Raw genomic sequence first — 22406 nt, forward strand, 5'->3', positions numbered from 1 at the left:
TGTGAATATGGTTGCATTTGAATTATATTTTCATGCCACATATCAAATACACTGTCAAGATATTTTATTGTATTACAGTTATGCTCAGTGCGTATACTTTCTCCCATTCTGCTATTTACACACTCTTACATCAGCTAAGAAGCTAACAGCAGCATTTTATGAAATTGTCATTGTGTAATAACTACCCTGTTACACTAGAATAATGCTTCTTGGATAACAAAGTTCACAAAACGAATGTTACACAAATGCAGGAAAACATGTACAGCAGTTGTTACCTGTAGCAGTAAAGCTCATAAAAGTGGCAGGCTTTTGTTGATGTGTCCCATGGAAAAAGGCATTAAGTATTTGAGGTTTCCTGTAATAACATATTGTAGTATTGCAGAAAAGCGCAGTGCTACTTGTATCTTTTTGCCATTGTTGTGGAACCAGTTCCTAGCCTTTTGACTACCTGTATCTGCAAGCCCTGCGTACTGAAACCTGTAGGGGTCACTGGTAATCTTCACAATGGTTCTGCGTCTTGGATCTACGAAGTCAGTGGAAGTAGGCTCCACACGCAATGGGTCTCATGAAAGCTACCTGTAGCAGTAGGCACCATAGAGACGCAGGGTCTTGTTGGGGTACCCAAAGGTGCGCACCCCAGCCTCGGGAATACCGCCACAGCGCGCTCTAGGGGTGGTGATAGGGAAACGCACACTGCCGTCCTTCAACCAACCTCCATCACAGCGGTCATAGCTCAGGAAACGCCAGGCCGAATAGAGCTGTCCAACCAGAGCTAACTCTGCTCCCTCACCCTTACATGCCTGCATTGCCTCCCCAAATGTGAGTGGCTCTCCAACGAAGAACACAAAGCCTGGAAGAGAGGAAGGAGAATGCAAGTTCTTTAACCTGCTAAAGCAGTGTTCCCCAACTGATGGCCCGTGGTCCGAATTTGGCCTGCGGGTGATTTTATTTGGCCCCCCAAGTTTTGAGTATTTTTTATTGTTGGACATAAAAGACTGTAAAAACACCAGCATATCAGCTCCAAGTGATTTCAATTTTGGAAATCTGTTCCAAAGTATATATGTGATCATATACAAATGTAAGCAAGGTTTAAAAAGATTATGTTTTAGTCAAACGTTATATCTGTTTGGGCTTCTTGCTGTCATTTTTTGCAATCTACAAATTATTTGTAAATATGTCCCTGCCCCCTGACCATCTGCTCAAGAAAAAAAATCATCCCTTTGCTGAATCTAGTTGATTATCCCTGTGCTAAAGCATAAGAAGTAATTTGTCTCAGTCATTCTGGATCTGAAGTGTTGACATGCACTCACAACAATATCATTACTGTTATTTAAGTTAAGTATGGTGCTGTATCCATCCCTATATGGCAGCGATCATCAACTAGATTCAGCCACAGATTTTTTCATAATTATAATAATTACAAATAGTTTGTAGACTGCAAATTGACTGCAAGAAGCCCAAGCAGATATAACATTTAACTGAAACATAATCATTTCAAACCTTGCTTATATTTGTATACGATAACATACAGTTAAAGTCAGAAGTTTACATACACCTTAGCCAAATACATTTAAACTCTGTTTTTCACAATTCCTGACATTTAATCCTTGTAAAAATTCCCAATCATGAACCAGACTTGTGGAGGTCTACAATTTCTTTTCTGATGTCTTGGCTGATTTCTTTTGATTTTCCCATGATGTCAAGCAAAGACGCACTGAGTTTGAAGGTAGGCCTTGAAATACATCCACAGGTACACTTCCAATTGACTCAAATTATGTCAATTAGCCTATCAGAAGCTTCTAAAGCCATGAGCTCATTTTCCAGACTGTTCCAAGCTGTTTAAAGGCACAGTCAACTTAGTGTATGTAAACTTCTGACCTATTGGAATTGTGATACAGTGAATTATAAGTGAAATAATCTGTCTGTAAAGAATTTTTAGAAAAATGACTTGTGTCATGCACACAGTAGACGTCCTAACCGACTTGCCAAAACTATAGTTTGTTAACAAGAAATTGGTGGAGTGGTTGAAAAATGAGTTTTAATGACTCCAACCTAAGTGTATGTAAACCTCCAACTTCAACTGTACCTGTATATCTCTCTATTATGGGTGGGAATACTTTCAAACATATTTCCTAAATTAAAATGTACAGTCTTATGTCCAACAATAACAAAATGTAAACTTATTGGGGAACCATGCTATATGATAAAACCACCCACTATCTTTATAATTCAACATTTCCACTGAGGTTTTTATTTTCCGATTATTAGTGGATGTTCTAATGTCACTAAAGGGCAACTAGTTTCTCACAGATGGACTTGTTTACAAGTGGGTCTGAACATCAGCCTTTATTGTCTATCCTCATCCACTCAGGACCATTAACGAGCCCACTCCTAAATATCGCCAAAGGTCACCCTGTTGCTATGGAAAGTTTACAGTCAGGATAACATAAGACTGTTCTGAACACAGTCTTTTGCCAATATTATAATATAATTGCATCCTTATTAATGTTTGATTATATGTTGGTTCCAGACTATTTTTAAATGTACCACATCGCCCAAATCCAATTGAACTCCTTTTATTCATTTTCAGTAAGCAGCATCCCAAATGAAAAAGGATGGAACTAATTTGGCACATGAAGACTATACTGACATTGCTATTTGACAGCTTCACAAAGCACCAAAACCCATTCAGTTGACCTGTGGTTCTAGAGGTGAAACAGAAGGCATCAAAGTGGTCCCGGATCCTGTCCCGGGGGCCATAGCTGCGAATGCCAGGTAGCAGCTCCCCCCCACATTCTGCTCGTGGGTGCAGGATGGGGTAGTGGACTGTCCCATCGATGAGCCATCCCGCGTTGCACCAATCCAGACCCTCTGTCCAGGCTACACAATGAGAATGTGTTACTGTTTACTTTGTGAAAGTTAGCCTTACATAAATCTCTATGGCATCAGTAAAGGTACAGAGTAAACTGTCAATGTTTTGCTGATTGAATATTAAATACCTCTGTATAGCTGCTTGAATGTGGCCAATGTGCCATCCTGTTCAGCACAGGCCTCCTTAGCTTCCTTGTAGGTGAATTTGTAACGGCCATTTTTGCTCTGATATGGAAATATCATCCCTAAAAGTAATTAGAAGTTGTCGCTTTTTATGTTGATTTTAAGTCACAACATATCAAAAACTTTGTCTGATTTGCCTTTTTTTTTCAAATACATTTTCGTCTGAATAGCAAGCAATAAGGTTTCTTTACAACATTTGAAATGTTTAGAAAGGCTACATGAATCATCATAATTTACCTTCTATCCTCAATGTAATGATGACGCTCTCATCCTCAATACCGTTGATCAGCTCACAGCGATATCTACCATCATCTTCTAGTTCCAAGTTGCTGAGTTGTAGTGAGGCATCCATGGCATGAGCCTTACGAAGCGAGGCCCGTGGCCCAAGCAGGCCATAGGGTTTGTGGGCTGAACCGTTTGTGATCATGACAATGTTCTCGCTTCCACGACGAAGTGGTTCCAGTTTTGTCCATTTCACCTTGTAATGGCTTGGTTTGAATCGCAGTACACATGGCAAAGTGGCATTTCCTCCCCGAGGGCTGGTTACTTCGGCATAAACAGGAGGCTCAAGCAGATACTTCAGTTTCTTTGTTTCTGAGGGAATTAAAACAGCTTCCTTGTAAGATTATTCCTCCATTATTCAACAATCAAAGTCTCATACATTACATTGGGTTAGAATTATTCTATGGTCATCATTAAGCAATGTCACTGACCTATAGCTAGTGGCCTTCATGAACTAAATTGACCAGATTCAATAGATGGATACAATTCTCCATACTCTCCTGTCATAAGCTAAAATAACTTTTATACTCGGAAAATTATAAAACATACCTTGTCTGTTTGGGAGATAAATAGCAGACGTCCAACTGAAACAACTTGCGGTTAGTATCAAAATAGCAGCACCGTTCATAATGAAGCAAGTCACCCTCCCTGTCCCTGCAATAGAATAACAGCATTATCTGATTTATAATGGTTACATAATGTGGTAGAGCATTTTTGATTGTACTAAGAACAGTTTTATACATAGAACATTTGTCCCTAAGGAGGACCAATACAGCTCAACAGACACTAAAAGAAAATCCCAAAGCTCTAACCTGCAGCAGTTGATGAGATGAGGATTTATTTTCCTCTTCAAAACAGCGGTGACTGATCACCTTTGAGGGTTGTTCAGCCAAACATGACCGTTTTCCGTTAGTGGGATAGTTCGGAAGCAAAAATATCTTTATTTTTCTCTGAGCCCATTTCTGCCACTGTGATCTCTCCTCCCTTTGACCCCCAAGGTCTCTCTCTCTCTCTCCTTCCCTTGACTCTCTCTCTCTCTCTCTCTCAGACCAGTGCTCATATGTCTCAGGCTGTGGTGGACAGTGTAAACTGGGTTGTTCTCTGTTCTGCTCCAGATGTTAATGAGGATGTGATGTGACAGGCTGCCATTGTGTCTCTCTCTGCCTCCATCCTCTACTTATCAATAAGGAACAAGTGAGAGGAAGTGAGGAAGAGTTGCCCATTTTCAAAGAGTTTGAACCTAGAACGCGTTTGTTTACTGTATTTATGTAATAGAGAGACAGTTCGAGAAAGGGATATTTATACATATTTAGTTTTGAGTCTGGTATTGTGTATGGGTAAAACAGCAGTATATCCCCATGGAGGTAACCATGTTGCTGGTCAATGCTGTAACTTTCAGTAGCAAGGTTGTAGCCTACTGCTGGCTCAACCACTGGCATAACGCAGTTTCTCTGGACCGCAGAAAAATCTTATGTGTCAGCCGCTCACGAAGTTTAGAACTACTTACTAATCACTGTCCATGGTTCTTAAATTGGGACGTTTACACGGCTGCCTATCAGATTATGTGGTGCTAGTGCTTGTCGTAGACTATAGCTTTGCTTTAATGGATTCATATTTACTTTTATTTGGTCGTCATTTTCTCATGTTAAGTCTAACCTTTATGTTTCACGAAGCTATAGGCCTACGGTGTCACAATGCTGCTATCTAGAATGATGGCTGGCGGCAATATTGTATGTACTTGTACAGCAATTAAAGTTGGAAATTTAAACATTGCAGATTGTAAAATAAATTTTCCATGAAACAGCCCCAATGTAGATTGCACAACACAAACACTTTGCTTGCTACATGTGGACATTAAAAAGGAGGGTTACTGTCAAAATTATAAAAAATATATAATACAATTTAGACATACTGTAGGTGTGAGATGATGGTCGCATTGGCACCCAGAGCTCGCGGGACCCCCACCTTGCAGGGGCTACGGGGGTTTCCGCTACACCAGTGAGCTCAATTTATCATCTCAAAACCTTATTGATGGCAAGCCTGCCTGTACGCTGAGGCCCTTGCCATCTTGCAGGGAGGGAGGAAGCTGTGTGAGCCCTGGCTTACTCTGGCCCTGTGGCCCCAGACACAAGGGCTGCATTGTGAGAGCCATGGTCTCCTTTCCCCCCAAAGACAACAGGCGGTGGGCTGGCATACAAACACGAGGAGAAGGGAAAAATGAAATAATAGAATTCCTCTGCTTCCCCTGTCCCTTCTCCATTGTGCTCAGCCATCAATGGAACTCATTCTGGCTCTTTAGTTCACAGCAATTAGTATTCATCAGGACACGCTTAAGTGACAACTGTCCCGTCTCTGTCCCTCTTTCCATCCAACTATATATCTTTCTCTCACTGTACTTCGACCCCAGCTCTCCATGTATTTTCTATTATACTGTATGTGTTGGTCTTATTGATATATTTGAGTTAAGTTCAGATGTTAGATCAGGGGCGTCAAACTCTTTCCATGGAGGGCAGAGTTGCTGGTTTTTGTTATTTCCCTTCAGTAGCGGTGCGTGGGTCAAATCACTGAGGAAGCCAAGCCAGTAAAAAAATCCATATAACAACCTATGTTGTGATAATTGCGTTGTTTACTCTATAACCCAATTGTTCATACGCCACTGTGATATACAATAAAGCCGTGACAACAAAAACACAACAGTCACACAGTGGCGGAATAAATTCAACTACACATACATTTGTTTCATCACAAAACCGGAGAGCAACATCTGTCCAGTGAAGTCCACAAAGAAAATATTGCATGCAACAAACCGTTATATCACCTGCAGAATGGTCAAGCAAGTTAATGTTTGACAGTTTACTAAACAACTAACGATTTAGAACCACGGAGTTACCGCAAATTTGCACAAAGACAACAGGAGCACTGCCTTAGCTATTTCAGCACTATTTCAACATAAACACTTAAACATCGTCAAATCAACGCTATACATGCTTAGTTTTATACACTGAAAACAAACTTAAAGGTACCAAAAATGATTTAGTCCAATCAATGTTGTGTGTGTAAGTGTGTGAGCGAGCAAGCTAAAACAATTTGGGACTCACCCTAATTGTAGACTAGAACGCCAATGCCATCCTCCTCTCTTTTATGTTGACAAAACGGTCCATGGCTCTGTCATATAGTAAGTATGCTTTAAGTTTTTGTTGTCCTAGGCTACCTAGCTAAAATGCTTGCTAGCCTAACTTCCTTGCATGTGCAAAAATTAACCAACTAAGTTAGCTAGCTAGTTAACTTGAGCCTAAAAGAGCTAGGCTACATCAAGGCTAGATATTGAACTTCATTCGTCTCAGGCCAGTGGCACAGCATATTCGTTGATGGTTAGATCAGAATCGCATCATAATCATTGGCCTGTACAGAGAATTAAGTCAAAACCACAAGTCCAAATCCCCATCTCCAAATCCCCATCTCCATTCATGGATTAGGAAAGGGCCGATAGCTACTGCAGGACATCAACACAAGTAGACCAGAAACTAAAATGACATGTTGCTTAGGGTGAGATTTGATTCGTGTGAAGCTAAATCCAAACTGGCCTCCCTTGGTGAAGCACCAGGACAACCCACAGTTGAGCTCAGCTAATTGGCTAATTATCCTATAATTATTTTATTAAGAGAGGCCAAATGATTGCTGGTGTAACGGATGTGAAATGGATAGCTAGTTAGCGGGTACGCGCTAGTAGCGTTTCAATCAAGTTATACTGTTACACTGGCATCAATCAATCAAATGCTACAGCCATAACATGTCATACTCTTTTAGTCCAGGCAGCATCAGATACATGGGCTACACACACTGAGACAGAGGGGCGCCATATCCAACGCTTGGAGGATTTCTCCGGTGAGATTCAGTCACTTGCGAATTGACGGAAAATGATGAAAACACAGAGAGACGAAAGATAAATTATTTCATAATTGATATTTTTTTATTGGTCAAATATTTGGTGAGGCCTGGCTTTCCTTTCGATTTGTGAAAAAAAGGTGCTATCTAAAACCTAAAAAGGTTCTTCGGCTGTCCACATAGGAAAACCCTTTGAAGAACTCCTTTTGGACCAAGGTAGAAGAACCTTTTTGGTTTGAGGTAGAACAATTTTTGGTTCCATGTAGAACCCTTCCCACATGGAACCCAAAAGGGTTCTACTTGGAACCCAAAAGGGTTCTACCTGGAGCCAAATAGGGGTTTCATATGGGGACAGCCGAAGAACCCTTTTTTAACCCTTTTTTATAAGAGTGTACAACTAAGATCTACACAACCAGGTGAGGGGTGTTTCTAACTAATCACTGACCTTCATTTATCAATCAAGTACAAGGGAGGAGCGAAAACCTCAGGCACTCGGCCCTCCATTGAATGAATTACAGGTGTTCAGGCGAAGTTTGTAGGCAGGTATATGCAGGTAGGAGAGTTGGACATGGTGGAGTTATGTTTGCTCTTTCTAATTTCCCTGTCTCTTTCCTCTCCCTTTTCTCATTCTCAATCAATTACCGTTTGATTGAGAAAGAGCTTTCTCTGTCCTGATCATATCTGTCTCTACCTCACTTTCTCAGTTGCTTTCCTCTGTCTCATCAGCTCCATAACCCAACGTTCTTTTAAATCATACTCCTCTCTGCTGAGTCAATGAAACGCTGCCCTCTGGTGAATATTTGTATAAGAGACGCACAATCAATACCTACTCCTCAGTGCTGAGAGTCAATGAAACACTGCCCTCTGGTACATATTTGTAATGTAGTTAAGAAAGTTCAGATTACCCCATCAGTATAGCCAGTATTTATAGGGAAACGTTTATAATGTTACCTCATTAGCATAGGGCACCCTGTCATCAGCATCTGGCTCTGAGGAGCGCTCCTCGGAGACGAGGCCTACCCCAAACTATTCAATAAAATTCCATATTGTATTCTGTCTCTGTCATTCAGTTAAGCCTGTACTCGATTGAATTAAAGATGCACTTCAATACCTTCAGAAACTTTAATCACATCAGTTGATGTCGTAGGTCAGGCCTGGTGTCAGAGGTGAGGTTAACGTGTTCTTCTCTAAAGCCTGGTGGACACTACACGATTTTGGCCCCGGTTTAGCTGTCCCAGGCAAGTTTTTGAGATCGGAGACAAAATTCCCATGTCTTGCCTACCTGGGGGCGCGCGGCTGTCACGGACTCTCGTTTAATGTGAGCGGGTCAGAGGCACAATCTGAGGGCTACTGATATTGTCTTTAAACAGTACCAGAAGTCCTGATATTTATCGGCACAAAATTCTGCAATGCTTTTGTAGTGTGAGATGTGCAATGACAAGTTTTGAGAACGGTGATCAGAAATAGCCAATGAGAGCTCGCCAGAGAAGAAGCCAGTGAGATGATAACGTTGTTTCGCATCACCCAGAATGTGTAGGCTCTCGAGCAGGAGTGAGGACTATTATTAGTATGCATTTGTACTTTCCTTTAAGCCAGCATTTCCCAAACTCGGTCCTCGCGACCCCAAGGGGTGCACATTTCGGTGTTTTCCCTAACACTACACAGCTGATTTAAATTATCAAAGCTTGAAGATTAGTTGATTATTTGAATCAGAATCAAAGCCAAAGTATCAAATCATTACAGCTCTGAAGTTCACAAGCAACGTTATTCAATTCAAAATCTTGACTAGATATTTCAACTCTGTATGGCAAGAGTGAATCTCTGATGCTAAACCTTTATGGGGCTGCTATGAGCAACAGCTGGTAGTAGCTACGTTAAATCTAATCACATCACTGTTTTGGCGAGACAGCGTGGTATTGAGAATCCTCACCACCAAGTGAAGAATCTTGTAGTGTGTGACCCCCGTCTGTGCCACATCGTTTAGTGTGCTCACCACAACGTTGGCAAGACAATAAAAACTACAGGAGAAATGGTCATTTAATGTGAGAGGCTCAGCAATGTTAGGGTTCTGAAAGTTGTGTAGTGTACACCCGGCTTAACCTGTCTCTCACACAGTTAAGACCCGTGTTGTGATAATTGCGTTGTTTGCTCTATAACCAGTTAGTTCATATGCCTTGATACCGTGATATATAGGCCTAAAGGCTGAGACAATAAGAAGACACAGTGGCAGAATAAATTCAAACAAACCTTTGTTTCATTACAAAACCTGAAGTCCACAAAACATATTGCATGTAACAAACAGTTGACTTACAGCATGGTCAAGCAAGTTTAACAACTATTGATGTAGAACCATTGAGCGCAGAGGAGGCTGGTGGGAGGAGCGATAGGAGGACAGGCTCATTGTAATGGCTGGAATGGAATCAATGGAACGGTATCAAACACATCAAACACATGGAAGCTCTGTTCCATTTATTCCATTCCAGCCATTATAATGAGCCCATTCTCTTATAGCTCCTCCTACCAGCCTCCATTGAAAGAGAGTTAAGAGTTTCTGTGTGCGTGTGTGTGTGTTTTGCATGCGTGCATGCCAGTAGAAAAAAACATGTTGACTCACCCTACTTGTAGGGAAACGCCAATGCCTTCCTCTTTAATGTAGCAGAAACGATCTATGACTCTGTCATACAGTACACGATTTTAGTTTTTGTTGTCCTATGCTACCTGGCTAAAATGCTTCATCAGTAGCCTAACTTCCTTTCATGGGCAACGATGTGCCAGGCCAGCTAGTTAATAACATTAGCCTACTACATCTACCTACATGTTGAACTTCCATCCTCTCAATGTATGAATTTATGGATGGATCAGAATCACCGTTATAATCATTGGCCAGTACGGATAATTCAATAAAACCACAAGTCCAAATCCCTATCTCCATCCATGGATAATTTAGGAAAGGGCTGATTTTAGCTAGCTAGATGCAGATGCAACAATTCAAGTTCTTTCTGTCAATGACGTTTAGCTTCTGATGTGATTGGTTTGAATCCAAATCCGAACTGGCTTCCCTTGATACTTTTTTTTTGGTGCGCCAGGACCATTCACAGCTGAACTCACTCAGTTTAGCTCAACGCTGATTGGATATTATTTTATACGTTTTTTATTAAGGGAGGCCAAATGCTTTCTGGCTTCCCTTGCATTCAATGCTACAGGCGGAAACATCATACTCTTTCTGACCAAATAGCATCAGATAGATGGGCTACACATACTGAGACAGAAGGGCACTCTTTCGTTCACTCGGATGCTTTCTCCAGTGAGATACATTCAGCAAATTGAAGGAAATGTATGAAGCACAGAGAGATGACTGTATGTTTTGTATGTTTTTGTCTTGGTAAAGTTTTGGGGAAGCCTGGCTTCCCTTGGCATCCATGAATACGCGTAACTGTCCTTAGGGCCACGAGATAGAGTAGAGAGACTAATGCAAGACTAACTGACAGGTTTTCTCTGTGTTTTCTAGTGTACTACTGTATGTACTCTGTGTTGGAAGTTATCACAAATGTATCGACCCCTCTCTGTATTGCTTCTCTCCGTTATCGCTCGATCCCATTCTCATTATACATTTTTTTACTCTTACCCTCAGGTAAACAGTACTAAATAACCGACTCAAGTAAAGACATGTTCATATGTTTAATTTCAATTTGATTTATGGACTTTTTTGTGGCTTCTCAGAAATAATCTTTGTGGTAAACCAACAGGTTTTTCAAGAAGCTAGGGTCATGAGTATCATGGATATTACAGTGGAGCTGCAGTACTTATTTAGTGTACGCTAACTAAACATGGATTAATGGATGTACAGTAACAAGGTAACTTGTTTTCTATACCTAACTAAACATTTTAGTGTAATTTAGCTCATCACTAAGTGTGAAGAGGTACAGTATTACACTATAGATGTCAAATATAGTCTGTAAACCTATTGTCCACAACGTTAACATGACATTTCATATTTTTGGGTGTCAGTTGAACTAGAGCTTTTGAATGACCTTTTCTTTGCCTATATCATAGATAAGAAATAATGATAAAGAGCAGGTTTGTCCTACCAGCCCTGAAGCCCTTATGTAGTATCAGTTTACTGGGATCACCAGTGCATGACTGTGTTGATGAAAGCTTGGCGCACACATCGGGGTCATGAAGGCTTTTCAAAGCCAAAGGCATGCATTTCTGACAGGTCTTTATCAACTTGCAAGAGGCCCTTTCCCTCCAGGTAAATACATGCTCCGGAACTTTGGTGATTAGTAAGTCATTTTACAACCTCCCGCTATGGGCTGGATGTGTCAATGTGTAGTTCATAAACTCAGCAAAAAAAGAAACGTCCTCTCACTGTCAACTGCGTTTATTTTTAGGAAACTTAACATGTGTAAATATTTGTATGAACATAACAAGATTCAACAACTGAGACATAAACTGAACAAGTTCCACAGATGTGACTAACAGAAATGGAATAATATGTCCCTGAACAAAGGGGGGGTCAAAATCAAAAGTAACAGTCAGTATCTGGTGTGGCCACCAGCTGCATTAATTAAGTACTGTAGTGCATCTCCTCCTCATGGACTGCACCTGATTTGCCAGTTCTTGCTGTGAGATGTTACCCAACTCTTCCACCAAGGCACCTGCAAGTTCCCTCACATTTCTGGGTGGAATGGCACTAGCCCTCACCCTCCGATCCAACAGGTCCCAGACGTGCTCAATGGGATTGAGATCCGGGCTCTTCGCTGGCCATGGCAGAACACTGACATTGCTGTCTTGCAGGAAATCACGCACAGAACGAGCAGTATGGCTGGTGGCACTGTCATGCTGGAGGGTCATGTCAGGATGAGCCTGCAGGAAGGGTACCACATGAGGGAGGAGGATCTTCCCTGTAACGCACAACATTGACATTGCCTGCAATGACAACAAGCTCAGTCCGATGATGCTGTGACACACCGGCCCAGACCATGACGGACCCTTCACCTCCAAATCGATCCCGCTCCAGAGTACAGGCCTTGGTGTAACACTCATTCCTTCGACGATAAACGTGAATCCGACCATCACCCCTGGTGAGACAAAACCGTGACTCGTCAGTGAAGAGCACTTTTTGCCAGTCCTGTCTAGTCCAGCAACGGTGGGTTTGTGCCCATAGGCGACGTTGTTGCTGGTGATGTCTGGTGAGGACCTGCCTTACAACAGGCCTACAAGCCCTCAATCCAGCATCTCTCAGCCTATTACGGACAGTCTGAGCACTGATGGAGGGATTGTGCATTCCTGGTGTAACTCAGGCAGTTGTTGTTGCCATCCTGTACCTGTCCCAAAGGTGTGATGTTTGGATATACCGATCCTGTGCAGGTGTTGTTACACGTGGTCTGCCACTGCGAGGACGATCAGCTGTCCGACCTGTCTCCCTGTAGCACTGTCTTAGGCGTCTTACAGTATGGACATTGCAATTTATTGCCCTGGCCACATCTGTAATCCTCATGCCTCCTTGCAGCATGCCTAAGGCACGTTCACGCAGATGAGCAGGGACCCTGGGCATCTTTCTTTTGGTGTTTTTCAGAGTCAGTAGAAAGGCCTCTTTAGTGTCCTAAGTTTTCATAACTGTGACCTTAATTGCCTATCGTCTGTAAGCTGTTAGTGTCTTAACGACCGTTACACAGGTGCATGTGCATTAATTGTTTATAGTTCATTGAACAAGCATGGGAAACAGTGTTTAAACCCTTTACAATGAAGATCTGTGAAATAATTTGGATTTTTACGAATTATCTCTGAAAGACAGGGTCCTGAAAAAGGGATGTTTCCTTTTTTGCTGAGTTTACATGCATAATCTATGAGCAGAATTACAGTCTTCCTTAAATTAGCCACGAAATCCATAGTTTGAAAGCGACTGTTTATCGAAAGCTGTGTGGTGACATTTTCCCAAAATGTTCACCCACTTGGGCCAGCCTCCTACCAATTCGAGATCAAGCCAATGAGCTTCAACCAGTGGAGACTCCTCAGAGGAGGAAGGGGAGGACCATCATTCACAGTGAATTTCATAAAAATAGTAAAACATTGAAAAAGTTAACATTTTTAGATATAACTTTACAAAATATATTTATATCACCAAATAATTGATTAAAACACTGTTTTGCAATGAAGCTCTACAGTAGCTTCAACAGCACTCTGTAGGGTAGCGCCATGGTGTAGCCGGAGGACTTCTAGTTTCTGTCCTCCTTTGGGTACGTCAATACAAAACCAAGGAGGCTCATGGTTCTCACTCCATTCCATTGTATTTTCACTTTCACTTAGCTAGCGAATGTACAGTAGCTAGCTAGTGTAGCCTACTCAAACACCCAGCTCATAAAGAGAGGAATGCTATGTTAGCTAGCTGGCTATGGCTATCACACTGGAACTGTCACACCCTGATCTGTTTCACCTGTCTTTGTGCTTGTCTCCATCCCCCACCAGGTGTCTCCCATCTCACCTCATTATCCCCTGTGCATTTATACCTGTGTTCTCTGTTTGTCTGTTACCAATTTGTTTTGTTCGTCAAGCCTACCAGCGTTTTTCCCCTTGCTCCTGTCTTTTCTAAAGTTCCTGTTTTCTAGTTTTCCCGGTTTTGACCATTCCTGCTTGCCGTCCTGTACCTTGTCCCACCACACTGGATTATTGACCTCTGCCTGCCCTGACCCTGAGACTGCCTGCCATTCTGTACCTCTTGGACTCTGCTCTGGATCCTGACCTCTGCCTGCACTTGACCTGTCGTTTTGCCTACCCCTGTTCTAGTAATACACTTTTGTTACTTCGACACTGTCTGCTTCTAGGTCTTTCCTGAAATGTGATAGTACGAACTGGCCATGACCGACCCAGCAGACTCAGACCAGCTCCCCAATGCTGTCTCCCTGCAAGGAGCCACCATTGGACGACACGAGGAGTTACTGCAAAGTCTTATGGAGAGACTCGATACCCTGGCAGCACGCCATGACCAGGCGTTCGAGACTTTGCTGGAGCAATTCCTTGGATTCCCCACTGGGCAGCAGATCACACCCGTAATCTCCCAGCCTACCCCAGTGTCCCAAGAACCCTGCTTACCTCCTCTGGGACGCTACGCTGGAGATTCCGGAACCTGCCGGGCTTATCTCTCCCAGTGCTCCCTCCTTTTCAAGCTGCAGCCTTCTTAATTTCCCTCGGACCGCTCGAGGATAGTGTACATCATAACGTTGATGTCTGGGAGGGCACTCACCGGGGCTACGGCGGTGTGGGAGCAACAGTCCACCATCTGCCTCAGTCTAGAGGAGTTTGATGCGGAAGTTCGGAAGGTGTTTGATTCTCCGTTGTCTGGGAGTGAGGCTGCTCGTAAGCTGCTCCAGCTACGTCAAGACTCCCGTAGTGTGGCAGACTGCGCGGTGGATTTTCGCTCGTTGGCGGCTGAGAGTGCCTGGAACCCGGAAGCATTGTTTGACATGTTCCTTCATGGATTATCGGAGGTGGTCAAAGATGAGCTTGCAGCCCGGGAGCTGCCCATGGACCTTTACTCCCTCATAGCCTTGACCTTGCCCAACCCGGATTGATGGGTGGCTTCGAGAACGTAGGAGGAAGAGGGAATTTGTGCCCTGTCGCCCTCATTTGCCCTCGAACCCACCTCACCTCCAAAGAATCCCGGAGACCCCCGAAGTCTACATGTTCGAGTGAACCCGATGTCACACGAGTTCTCTCGGGAATCACGAGGGCTGCCGACTCGCCTCCTTCAGAGTCCAAGCACCTGGGCAGGGCTAGATTGACTCTGGCTGAGCGCTTACGCCGACACCCAGAGCTTTCTATATTGTGGACCTATGGGACATTTCGTGGCTACCTGCCATTTAAAAATCCAAGCTCATCAATAAGGGGTGAATACTCTGGTGGGCCTTATGGAAAACTTTTCCTCTCCACTTACTCGCACCCCTTTCCATGCCATCCTGCTGTGGGGTAACCAGTCTAAATCTCTCCTGGACTCTGGGGCCGATGAGAGTTTTTTTGGACGCTACCCTGGAGTCCGAGCTGGGCATCCCCACTCAGCCCCTCTCCATTCTCATGGATGTTAGAGCACTGGATGGGCACTCTAAAGGCCGGGTCACTCACAATACCACTCCCATCAACCGACGAGTGTCAGGGAACCACAGCGAGGCAATCCAATTTATGCTGATTAAGTCTCCTCAGGTTCCCGTGGTATTGGGATTCTATTGGCTCCAGCGACACAATCCCATCATAGACTGGACTGCTGGTGCCATTATGGGCTGGAGCCCGCTCTGCCACACCCATTGTCTGAAGTCAGCGCTGCCTGCCCGGAACGTCTTCCTGTGGGCTTGGATGTTGCCCTGGACCTCTCCGCCATTCCCACGGAGTACCAGGACCTCCGGAAAGTGTTCAGTAAGGCCCGGGCCACTTTGCTTCCTCCGCACCGACCCTATGACTGTGGGACTGACCTTCTCCCAGGCATCACTCCGCCCCGGGGACGACTGTACTCTCTGTCGGGTCCGAAGACCAAGGCTATGGAGACATTGAGGACTCCCTAGCTGCAGGGTTCATCTCTCCTTCTGTCTCCCCCGCCAGCGCAGGGTTCTTCTTTGTGGAGAAGAAGGACAAAACCCTGCGCCCATGCATCGACTACCGGGGTCTCAACGACATCACGGTGAAGAACAGCTACCCGCTACCCCTCATCTCCTCGACCTTCAAGACACTCCAGGGGGCCACCATGTTCTCTAAGCTGGACCTACGGAATGCCTACCACCTGGTGCGGATATAGGAAGGGAACAAGTGGAAGACTGCCTTCAACACGGCCAGCAGTCACTACGAGTATCTGGTCATGCCATTTGGCCTTACTAACACACCTGCTGTGTTTCAGGCTCTGGTTAATGATGTTCTCCGTGACATGTTGAACCGGTTTGTCTTCGTTTACCTCAATGACATCCTCGTCTTCTCTCGACAGGTTCTCCAACGCCTCCTGGAGAACCAGCTTTTTGTAAAAGCAGAGAAGTGCAAATTCAGATGGATCCCAGGAAAGGTGAGAGCGATGGTAAATTGGCCCCAGCCTATGTCCAGGGTGCAGCCAAAATGTTTCCACCAACTGTTATTGACGCTTTATCCGGGGTTACAGCACCCTGGCTTCCCCCCTGTCTCAAATCACATTACATTTTATTGGTCACATACACATGGTTAGCAGATGTTAATGCGAGTCTAGCGAAATGCTTGTGCTTCTAGTCCCAACCGTGCAGTAATATCTAACAAGTAATCTAACAATTAAACAACAACTACCTTATACACACAAGTGTAAAGGAATGAATATGTACATATAAATATATGGATGAGCAATGGCCGTGCGGCATAGGCAAGATGCAGTAGATTGTAAAGAGTACAGTATATACAGTTGAAGTCGGAAGTTTACATACACTTAGGTTGGAGTCATTAAAACTCGTTTTTCAACCACTCCACAAATTTCTTGTTAACAAACTATAGTTTTGGCAAGTCGGTTAGGACATCTACTTTGTGCATGACACAAGTCATTTTTCCAACAATTGTTTATAGACAGATTATTTCACTTATAATCACTGTATCACAATTCCAGTGTGTCAGAAGTTTACATACACTAAGTTGACTGTGCCTTTAAACAGCTTGGAAAATTCCTGAAAATGATGTCATGGCATTAGAAGGTTCTGATAGGCTAATTGACATCATTTGAGTCAATTGGAGGTGTACCTGTGGATGTATTTCAAGGCCTACCTTCAAACTCACTTTGCTTGACATCATGGGAAAATCAAAAGAAATCAGCCAAGACCTCAGACAAAAATTGTAGACCTCCCACTAGTCTGGTTCATCCTTGGGAGAAATTTCCAAACGTCTGAATGTACCACGTTCATCTGTACAAACAATAGTACGCAAGTATAATCACCATGGGACCACGCAGCCGTCATACCGCTCAGGAAGGAAACGCGTTCTGTCTCCTAGAGATGAACGTACTTTGGTGCGAAAAGTGCAAATCAATGAGTGGTTGAAAAACGAGTTTTAATGACTCCAACCTAATTGTATGTAAACTTCCGACTTCAACTGTACGTGCGAAAAACAGTTTTTTTTAGGTTGAGGTCTGAACGTTGTGCTGCATTTTATTTTCGTCTTTCATGCTATCTAAAGTGCAGTATGTTCCTTAGGCTATGATATAAATATAACTTGGCACTGACACTAATAGATGAATGGTAAAGTAATTAAAGCATAATTGGACTGCTGGTTCACTTCCAACTGGGCACACATTGGTTGAATTAACGTTGTTTCCACATCATATAAATGAAATTACATTGAACCAACGTAGTTTAGATGTTGAATTGACGTCTGTGCCCAGTGGGTTGGTTGTTGTTGTTGGAGGAAGGCTTTACATTGTTGTTGTGTAATCGACGAAATGCCACAAAAATGTTTGTATCGAATTGCCCCAAATTTAACTTGTAATGTATTCTTTTTTTGACAGGAACCTTTACAGTAGATCACAAGATACATTTTCCTTCACATTCCCTTGTGAGTCGTTCATATGAATATTAGTCAGGTGAACCTAGAAGGCATGCTGACCTGACAAAAACGCTCAATGTGAGAAACGGTACTCTTTTTTTTACTGTCTGCCTCTCTGCACTTTCAGTTGGGCGTTTGACTGCATTATGCCTTCACAAACTGCCATTGTACAGGGAGAACTGATAAAGGGTCTACACACATACCTGAGTGAATGGTTATGTGTTCAGTTTTTGTGCCATATTTTCATGGTCTACTGATGGTTGTCTAAAATGTGTCATGTGATGTTCTGGTATACAGATTGCCTAGGTGACAACCAGATGCTCCTCCCATTCACACATAGGTTGTTACGGATTGGCTCATTCAAAACTCTGCTGAACCAGTTCTAGTGAGACTTATCTCTGTGCTCGCTTGTAAAAGCTGAAATGTTCATCATTGTCATGAGCCTTCTTCCACAATGAGTTACCCGTGCCATTACATTGTTTCTCCAAAGATATTGCATGCTAATTGTACTCATCACCCCTGGAACCTCCATGAAAAATAAAAAGCCAAGCTTCTATATGTGCTTTGTAGATATGCCAAGGCCTACTGTTCCATGTGTAGCGCACAGTAAGGCATCTCTTACTTAGACATTATTATCAGGGTACCTTATAGTGACAACACTGATTCACTCACTATAGTGAACCTAAGCTCTGGGAGGTTAGGTGAGACGCTATCTCTTCATCTCTGTTATTTCTGACCTGTCGCCCAGGGGTCACTATCCCCACATGCCACTTTTTTGCACCCCTTGGTGACAACAACATACTGGATAACCCCATAGATTCTCAGTGTAGTTGGTTTTGGGGCATGTGTGCTCCCCATTTGATGGGAAGTCACATAGGCAGAGATCAGAGATAGGGCTCAGGTATAGGACTGTTTACTTATCTCTTTCTCGCTCCGTTTCCCCTGCAGCTACTCCGCACCACTCTGTGTTCTAACAACACACTGCATGCCATGGGTGCTGACGGACATCACATGAGGAAATAGGTGTGTGTGTGTGTGTGTGAGAGAGAGAGAGAGAGAGAGAGAGAGAAGAACTGTCTTTTGGTTAGGAATGTAATCACAAAAATGTCTTCCTAAACACACATACCTGACTTCCACATCACCTGTGGAAGAGGAGTTAATAGGCGCACTCTCACATCTACAGTCTTCGATGGAGTCCGCCACTTCAGAATTTCTCTCCTAGCCTCATGACTAAGCATGCAAGCACAGTAGTACTATAACGTTCCGTAACACACACACCTCCACACACACAGGTGTGAAGTACCTGTATGGTGTACTACTGTATGTTATCACAGGCTGCATAACGGACAGGTCCTTTCTTGTACTTATCGCGTCAGATCAGGTGCCAAGGCTCCAGTAGCCAGTTCTGTTACAACGCATGTCCCTTCTTTGACCCCCCCCCCCCACACACACACACAAGCAACTCCCCCATCGCCACATGTCCCATCGGCCCTGCCTGATGGCCAGATTGTCTTATCTGAGAGGCCCAGGACCCAGCCTGCAGATGGAGTGTCAATAGAACACTTCATAGGACATCTCTTGCACGCATATTTGTGGTAGTGCAGCTGCTGGAATTCTACAGTTGATGCCTGTGGGGGCAGGGGTTGTTGACACACTGAAGGGTGTGTATGTGTGTATAAAATGTTATTTCTTTGAAATGTGTGTCTATGCAAATGAAATGTAATTATTCAATACATAGGTGTATTGGAACTGCATTATGGCATATGACAATGTCTAGTGTTCATGTTTAATAGATGAAATATGTTACAGAGTTTGAGCCTCTTATCAGAGCAAAGGAAATGACAACAGAGATATTGTTTGTGCCAGCACGGGACAGGCTTGCATCTGGCTTACGAAACTGTTGGGACACCATGTGTGTCTCCCCACTATGCCTGAGTGTGTGTGCTGGAATGACAGGGATTCCTGGCATCTCACTGGCATCCGTCATAGCTAGCCTAATCCTGTATCGCACCTAGGTCTATATCGCACATCTCCTGCCGTGGTTACACCTTGCATTAACATGTGGTTCTCGTCATCCGATCAAGACAAATAAATTCAAAGATGGCTTAGCAGTCAGACATGTGTTTGTCTTGTCTCATCTTGTCCCGTGTAAATAGTAGTTTTTCTTAATTTTTTCCGTATATATTTCGTATATATTTTACTCACTCTTTCCATCTATGGACTGAATATACACTGCTCAACAAAAAAAAAGGGAACACTTAAACAACACAATGTAACTCCAAGTCAATCACACTTCTGTGAAATCAAACTGTCCACTTAGGAAGCAACACTGATTGACAATAAATTTCACATGCTGTTGTGCAAATGGAATAGACAACAGGTTGAAATTATAGGCAATTAGCAAGACACCCCCAATAAAGGAGTGGTTCTGCAGGTGGTGACCACAGACCACTTCTCAGTTCCTATGCTTCCTGGCTGATGTTTTGGTCACTTTTGAATGCTGGCGGTACTTTCACTCTAGTGGTAGCATGAGACGGAGTCTACAACCCACACAAGTGGCTCAGGTAGTGCAACTCATCCAGGATGGCACATCAATGCGAGCTGTGGCAAGAAGGTTTGCTGTGTCTGTCAGTGTAGTGTCCAGAGCATGGAGGCGCTACCAGGAGACAGGCCAGTACATCAGGAGACGTGGAGGAGGCCGTAGGAGGGCAACAACCCAGCAGCAGGACCGCTACCTCCGCCTTTGTGCAAGGAGGAGCAGGAGGAGCACTGCCAGAGCCCTGCAAAATGACCTCCAGCAGGCCACAAATGTGCATGTGTCTGCTCAAACGGTCAGAAACAGACTCCATGAGGGTGGTATGAGGGCCCGACGTCCACAGGTGGGGGTTATGCTTACAGCCCAACACCGTGCAGGACGTTTGGCATTTGCCAGAGAACACCAAGATTGGCAAATTCGCCACTGGCGCCCTGTGCTCTTCACAGATGAAAGCAGGTTCACACTGAGCACATGTGACAGACGTGACAGAGTCTGGAGACGCCGTGGAGAACGTTCTGCTGCCTGCAACATCCTCCAGCATGACCGGTTTGGCGGTGGGTCAGTCATGGTGTGGGGTGGCATTTCTTTGGGGGGGCCGCACAGCCCTCCATGTGCTCGCCAGAGGTAGCCTGACTGCCATTAGGTACCGAGATGAGATCCTCAGACCCCTTGTGAGACCATATGCTGGTGCGGTTGGCCCTGGGTTCCTCCTAATGCAAGACAATGCTAGACCTCATGTGGCTGGAGTGTGTCAGCAGTTCCTGCAAGAGGAAGGCATTGATGCTATGGACTGGCCCGCCCGTTCCCCAGACCTGAATCCAATTGAGCACATCTGGGACATCATGTCTCGCTCCATCCACCAACGCCACGTTGCACCACAGACTGTCCAGGAGTTGGCGGATGCTTTAGTCCAGGTCTGGGAGGAGATCCCTCAGGAGACCATCCGCCACCTCATCAGGAGCATGCCCAGGCGTTGTAGGGAGGTCATACAGGCACGTGGAGGCCACACACACTACTGAGCCTCATTTTGACTTGTTTTAAGGACATTACATCAAAGTTGGATCAGCCTGTAGTGTGGTTTTCCACTTTAATTTTGAGTGTGACTCCAAATCCAGACCTCCATGGGTTGATAAATTTGATTTCCATTCATAATTTTTGTGTGATTTTGTTGTCAGCACATTCAACTATGTAAAGAAAAAAGTATTTAATAAGAATATTTCATTCATTCAGATCTAGGATGTGTTATTTTAGTGTTCCCTTTATTTTTTTGAGCAGTGTACTTTCCTGCAACCTGCCTCACCCAATGTGGTAATGATCTGCTATTTTTATACTTTAGAACCGGAACCCACATCAGAAGCTAGCCAGCTAACTAGCTACTATCTAGTAGGCAGTTAGCCACTGCCAGCGGTCTTCACCGTTAACATGGACACCAGCCAGCTGCTGCTCAGTCAATAGCTGCCAGTCTGCACAGCGCTATATCAACCAAGAGCACATCGGACTGCTTTTTCTCTACCACTTCACCGGAATCCTATTGCAAGCTCTGAACCAGTACACCGGATCATCGCAGCTAGCTAGCTGCAACCTGAGTGGCTACTGCTGGCTAATGCCTCTGTCCCGAAGCAAGCACCAGTTAGCCTTGAGCTAGCCTCAAGCTAGGCCCATCTCCCGGCTAGCCGAAGAGGTCTACCAGCTAATTCTTGGCTACAATACCTCTTTTGCCAACTGGCTTGGACCCTTTTTTGCCGACACGGAGCCCCGCTGATCCATCACGACTGGTCTGCCGACGTTATTGTCCGAGGAGGTTTCAACAGGCTTTTTTGTTGCGACTTCGCCGTAGACCCATCTGCTAGCCCTGGCCCGCTAGCTTTCTGAATCGCCGTGTCTCCAGCTCGCCTAGCGTAGTAGCGACTACCAAACGGCTCCCTGACCTACCTATTGCTGCTTAATGGACCCCATGATCACTTGGCTACACATGCCTCTCCCTAATGTCAATATGCCTTGTCTACTGCTGTTTAGGATAGTTATTATTGTTTTATTTCACTGTAGAGCCCCCAGCCGCGCCATACATGCCTTAGATGGCTTTTTTGTCACCTCACCTGGCTTAACTGGTGCGTCCAGA

The 22406-nt window shown here is 44.1% G+C and overlaps 1 protein-coding gene across 2 annotated transcripts; it reads right to left on the minus strand.

Annotated features, from left to right (window-relative positions):
* Positions 1 to 49: 49 nt before the first annotated feature.
* On the minus strand, positions 50 to 6947 carry hapln2 (hyaluronan and proteoglycan link protein 2). Of its 2 annotated transcripts, none has more exons than XM_071384429.1 (6): positions 6435 to 6947; positions 3886 to 3990; positions 3292 to 3648; positions 3000 to 3116; positions 2698 to 2880; positions 50 to 850 (listed from the first exon to the last, which is right to left on the minus strand). In XM_071384429.1, the coding sequence occupies exons 2-6, from the start codon at positions 3962 to 3964 to the stop codon at positions 573 to 575; spliced, it is 1014 nt and encodes a 337-aa protein (XP_071240530.1). In that variant the 5' UTR covers positions 3965 to 3990; positions 6435 to 6947; the 3' UTR covers positions 50 to 572. The 2 variants fall into 2 exon arrangements, with proteins under 2 accessions (XP_071240530.1, XP_071240529.1); XM_071384428.1 differs by lacking the exon at positions 6435 to 6947 and adding an exon at positions 4149 to 5577.
* Positions 6948 to 22406: the final 15459 nt, after the last annotated feature.

This window comes from Salvelinus alpinus, chromosome 35 (genome assembly GCF_045679555.1).
Source record: "Salvelinus alpinus chromosome 35, SLU_Salpinus.1, whole genome shotgun sequence".
Lineage (NCBI taxonomy): Eukaryota > Metazoa > Chordata > Actinopteri > Salmoniformes > Salmonidae > Salvelinus > Salvelinus alpinus.

Excerpts from the sequence above, each read along its gene's own strand:
- hapln2 (XM_071384429.1), bottom strand. The coding sequence starts at position 3,964 with ATGAACGGTGCTGCTATTTTGATACTAACCGCAAGTTGTTTCAGTTGG. Across the intron at positions 3,117-3,291 it reads CATTACATTGAGGATAGAAG|GGATGATATTTCCATATCAG; the intron begins GTAAATTATGAT and ends AATTACTTTTAG. Across the intron at positions 2,881-2,999 it reads ATTCAAGCAGCTATACAGAG|CCTGGACAGAGGGTCTGGAT; the intron begins GTATTTAATATT and ends CTCATTGTGTAG.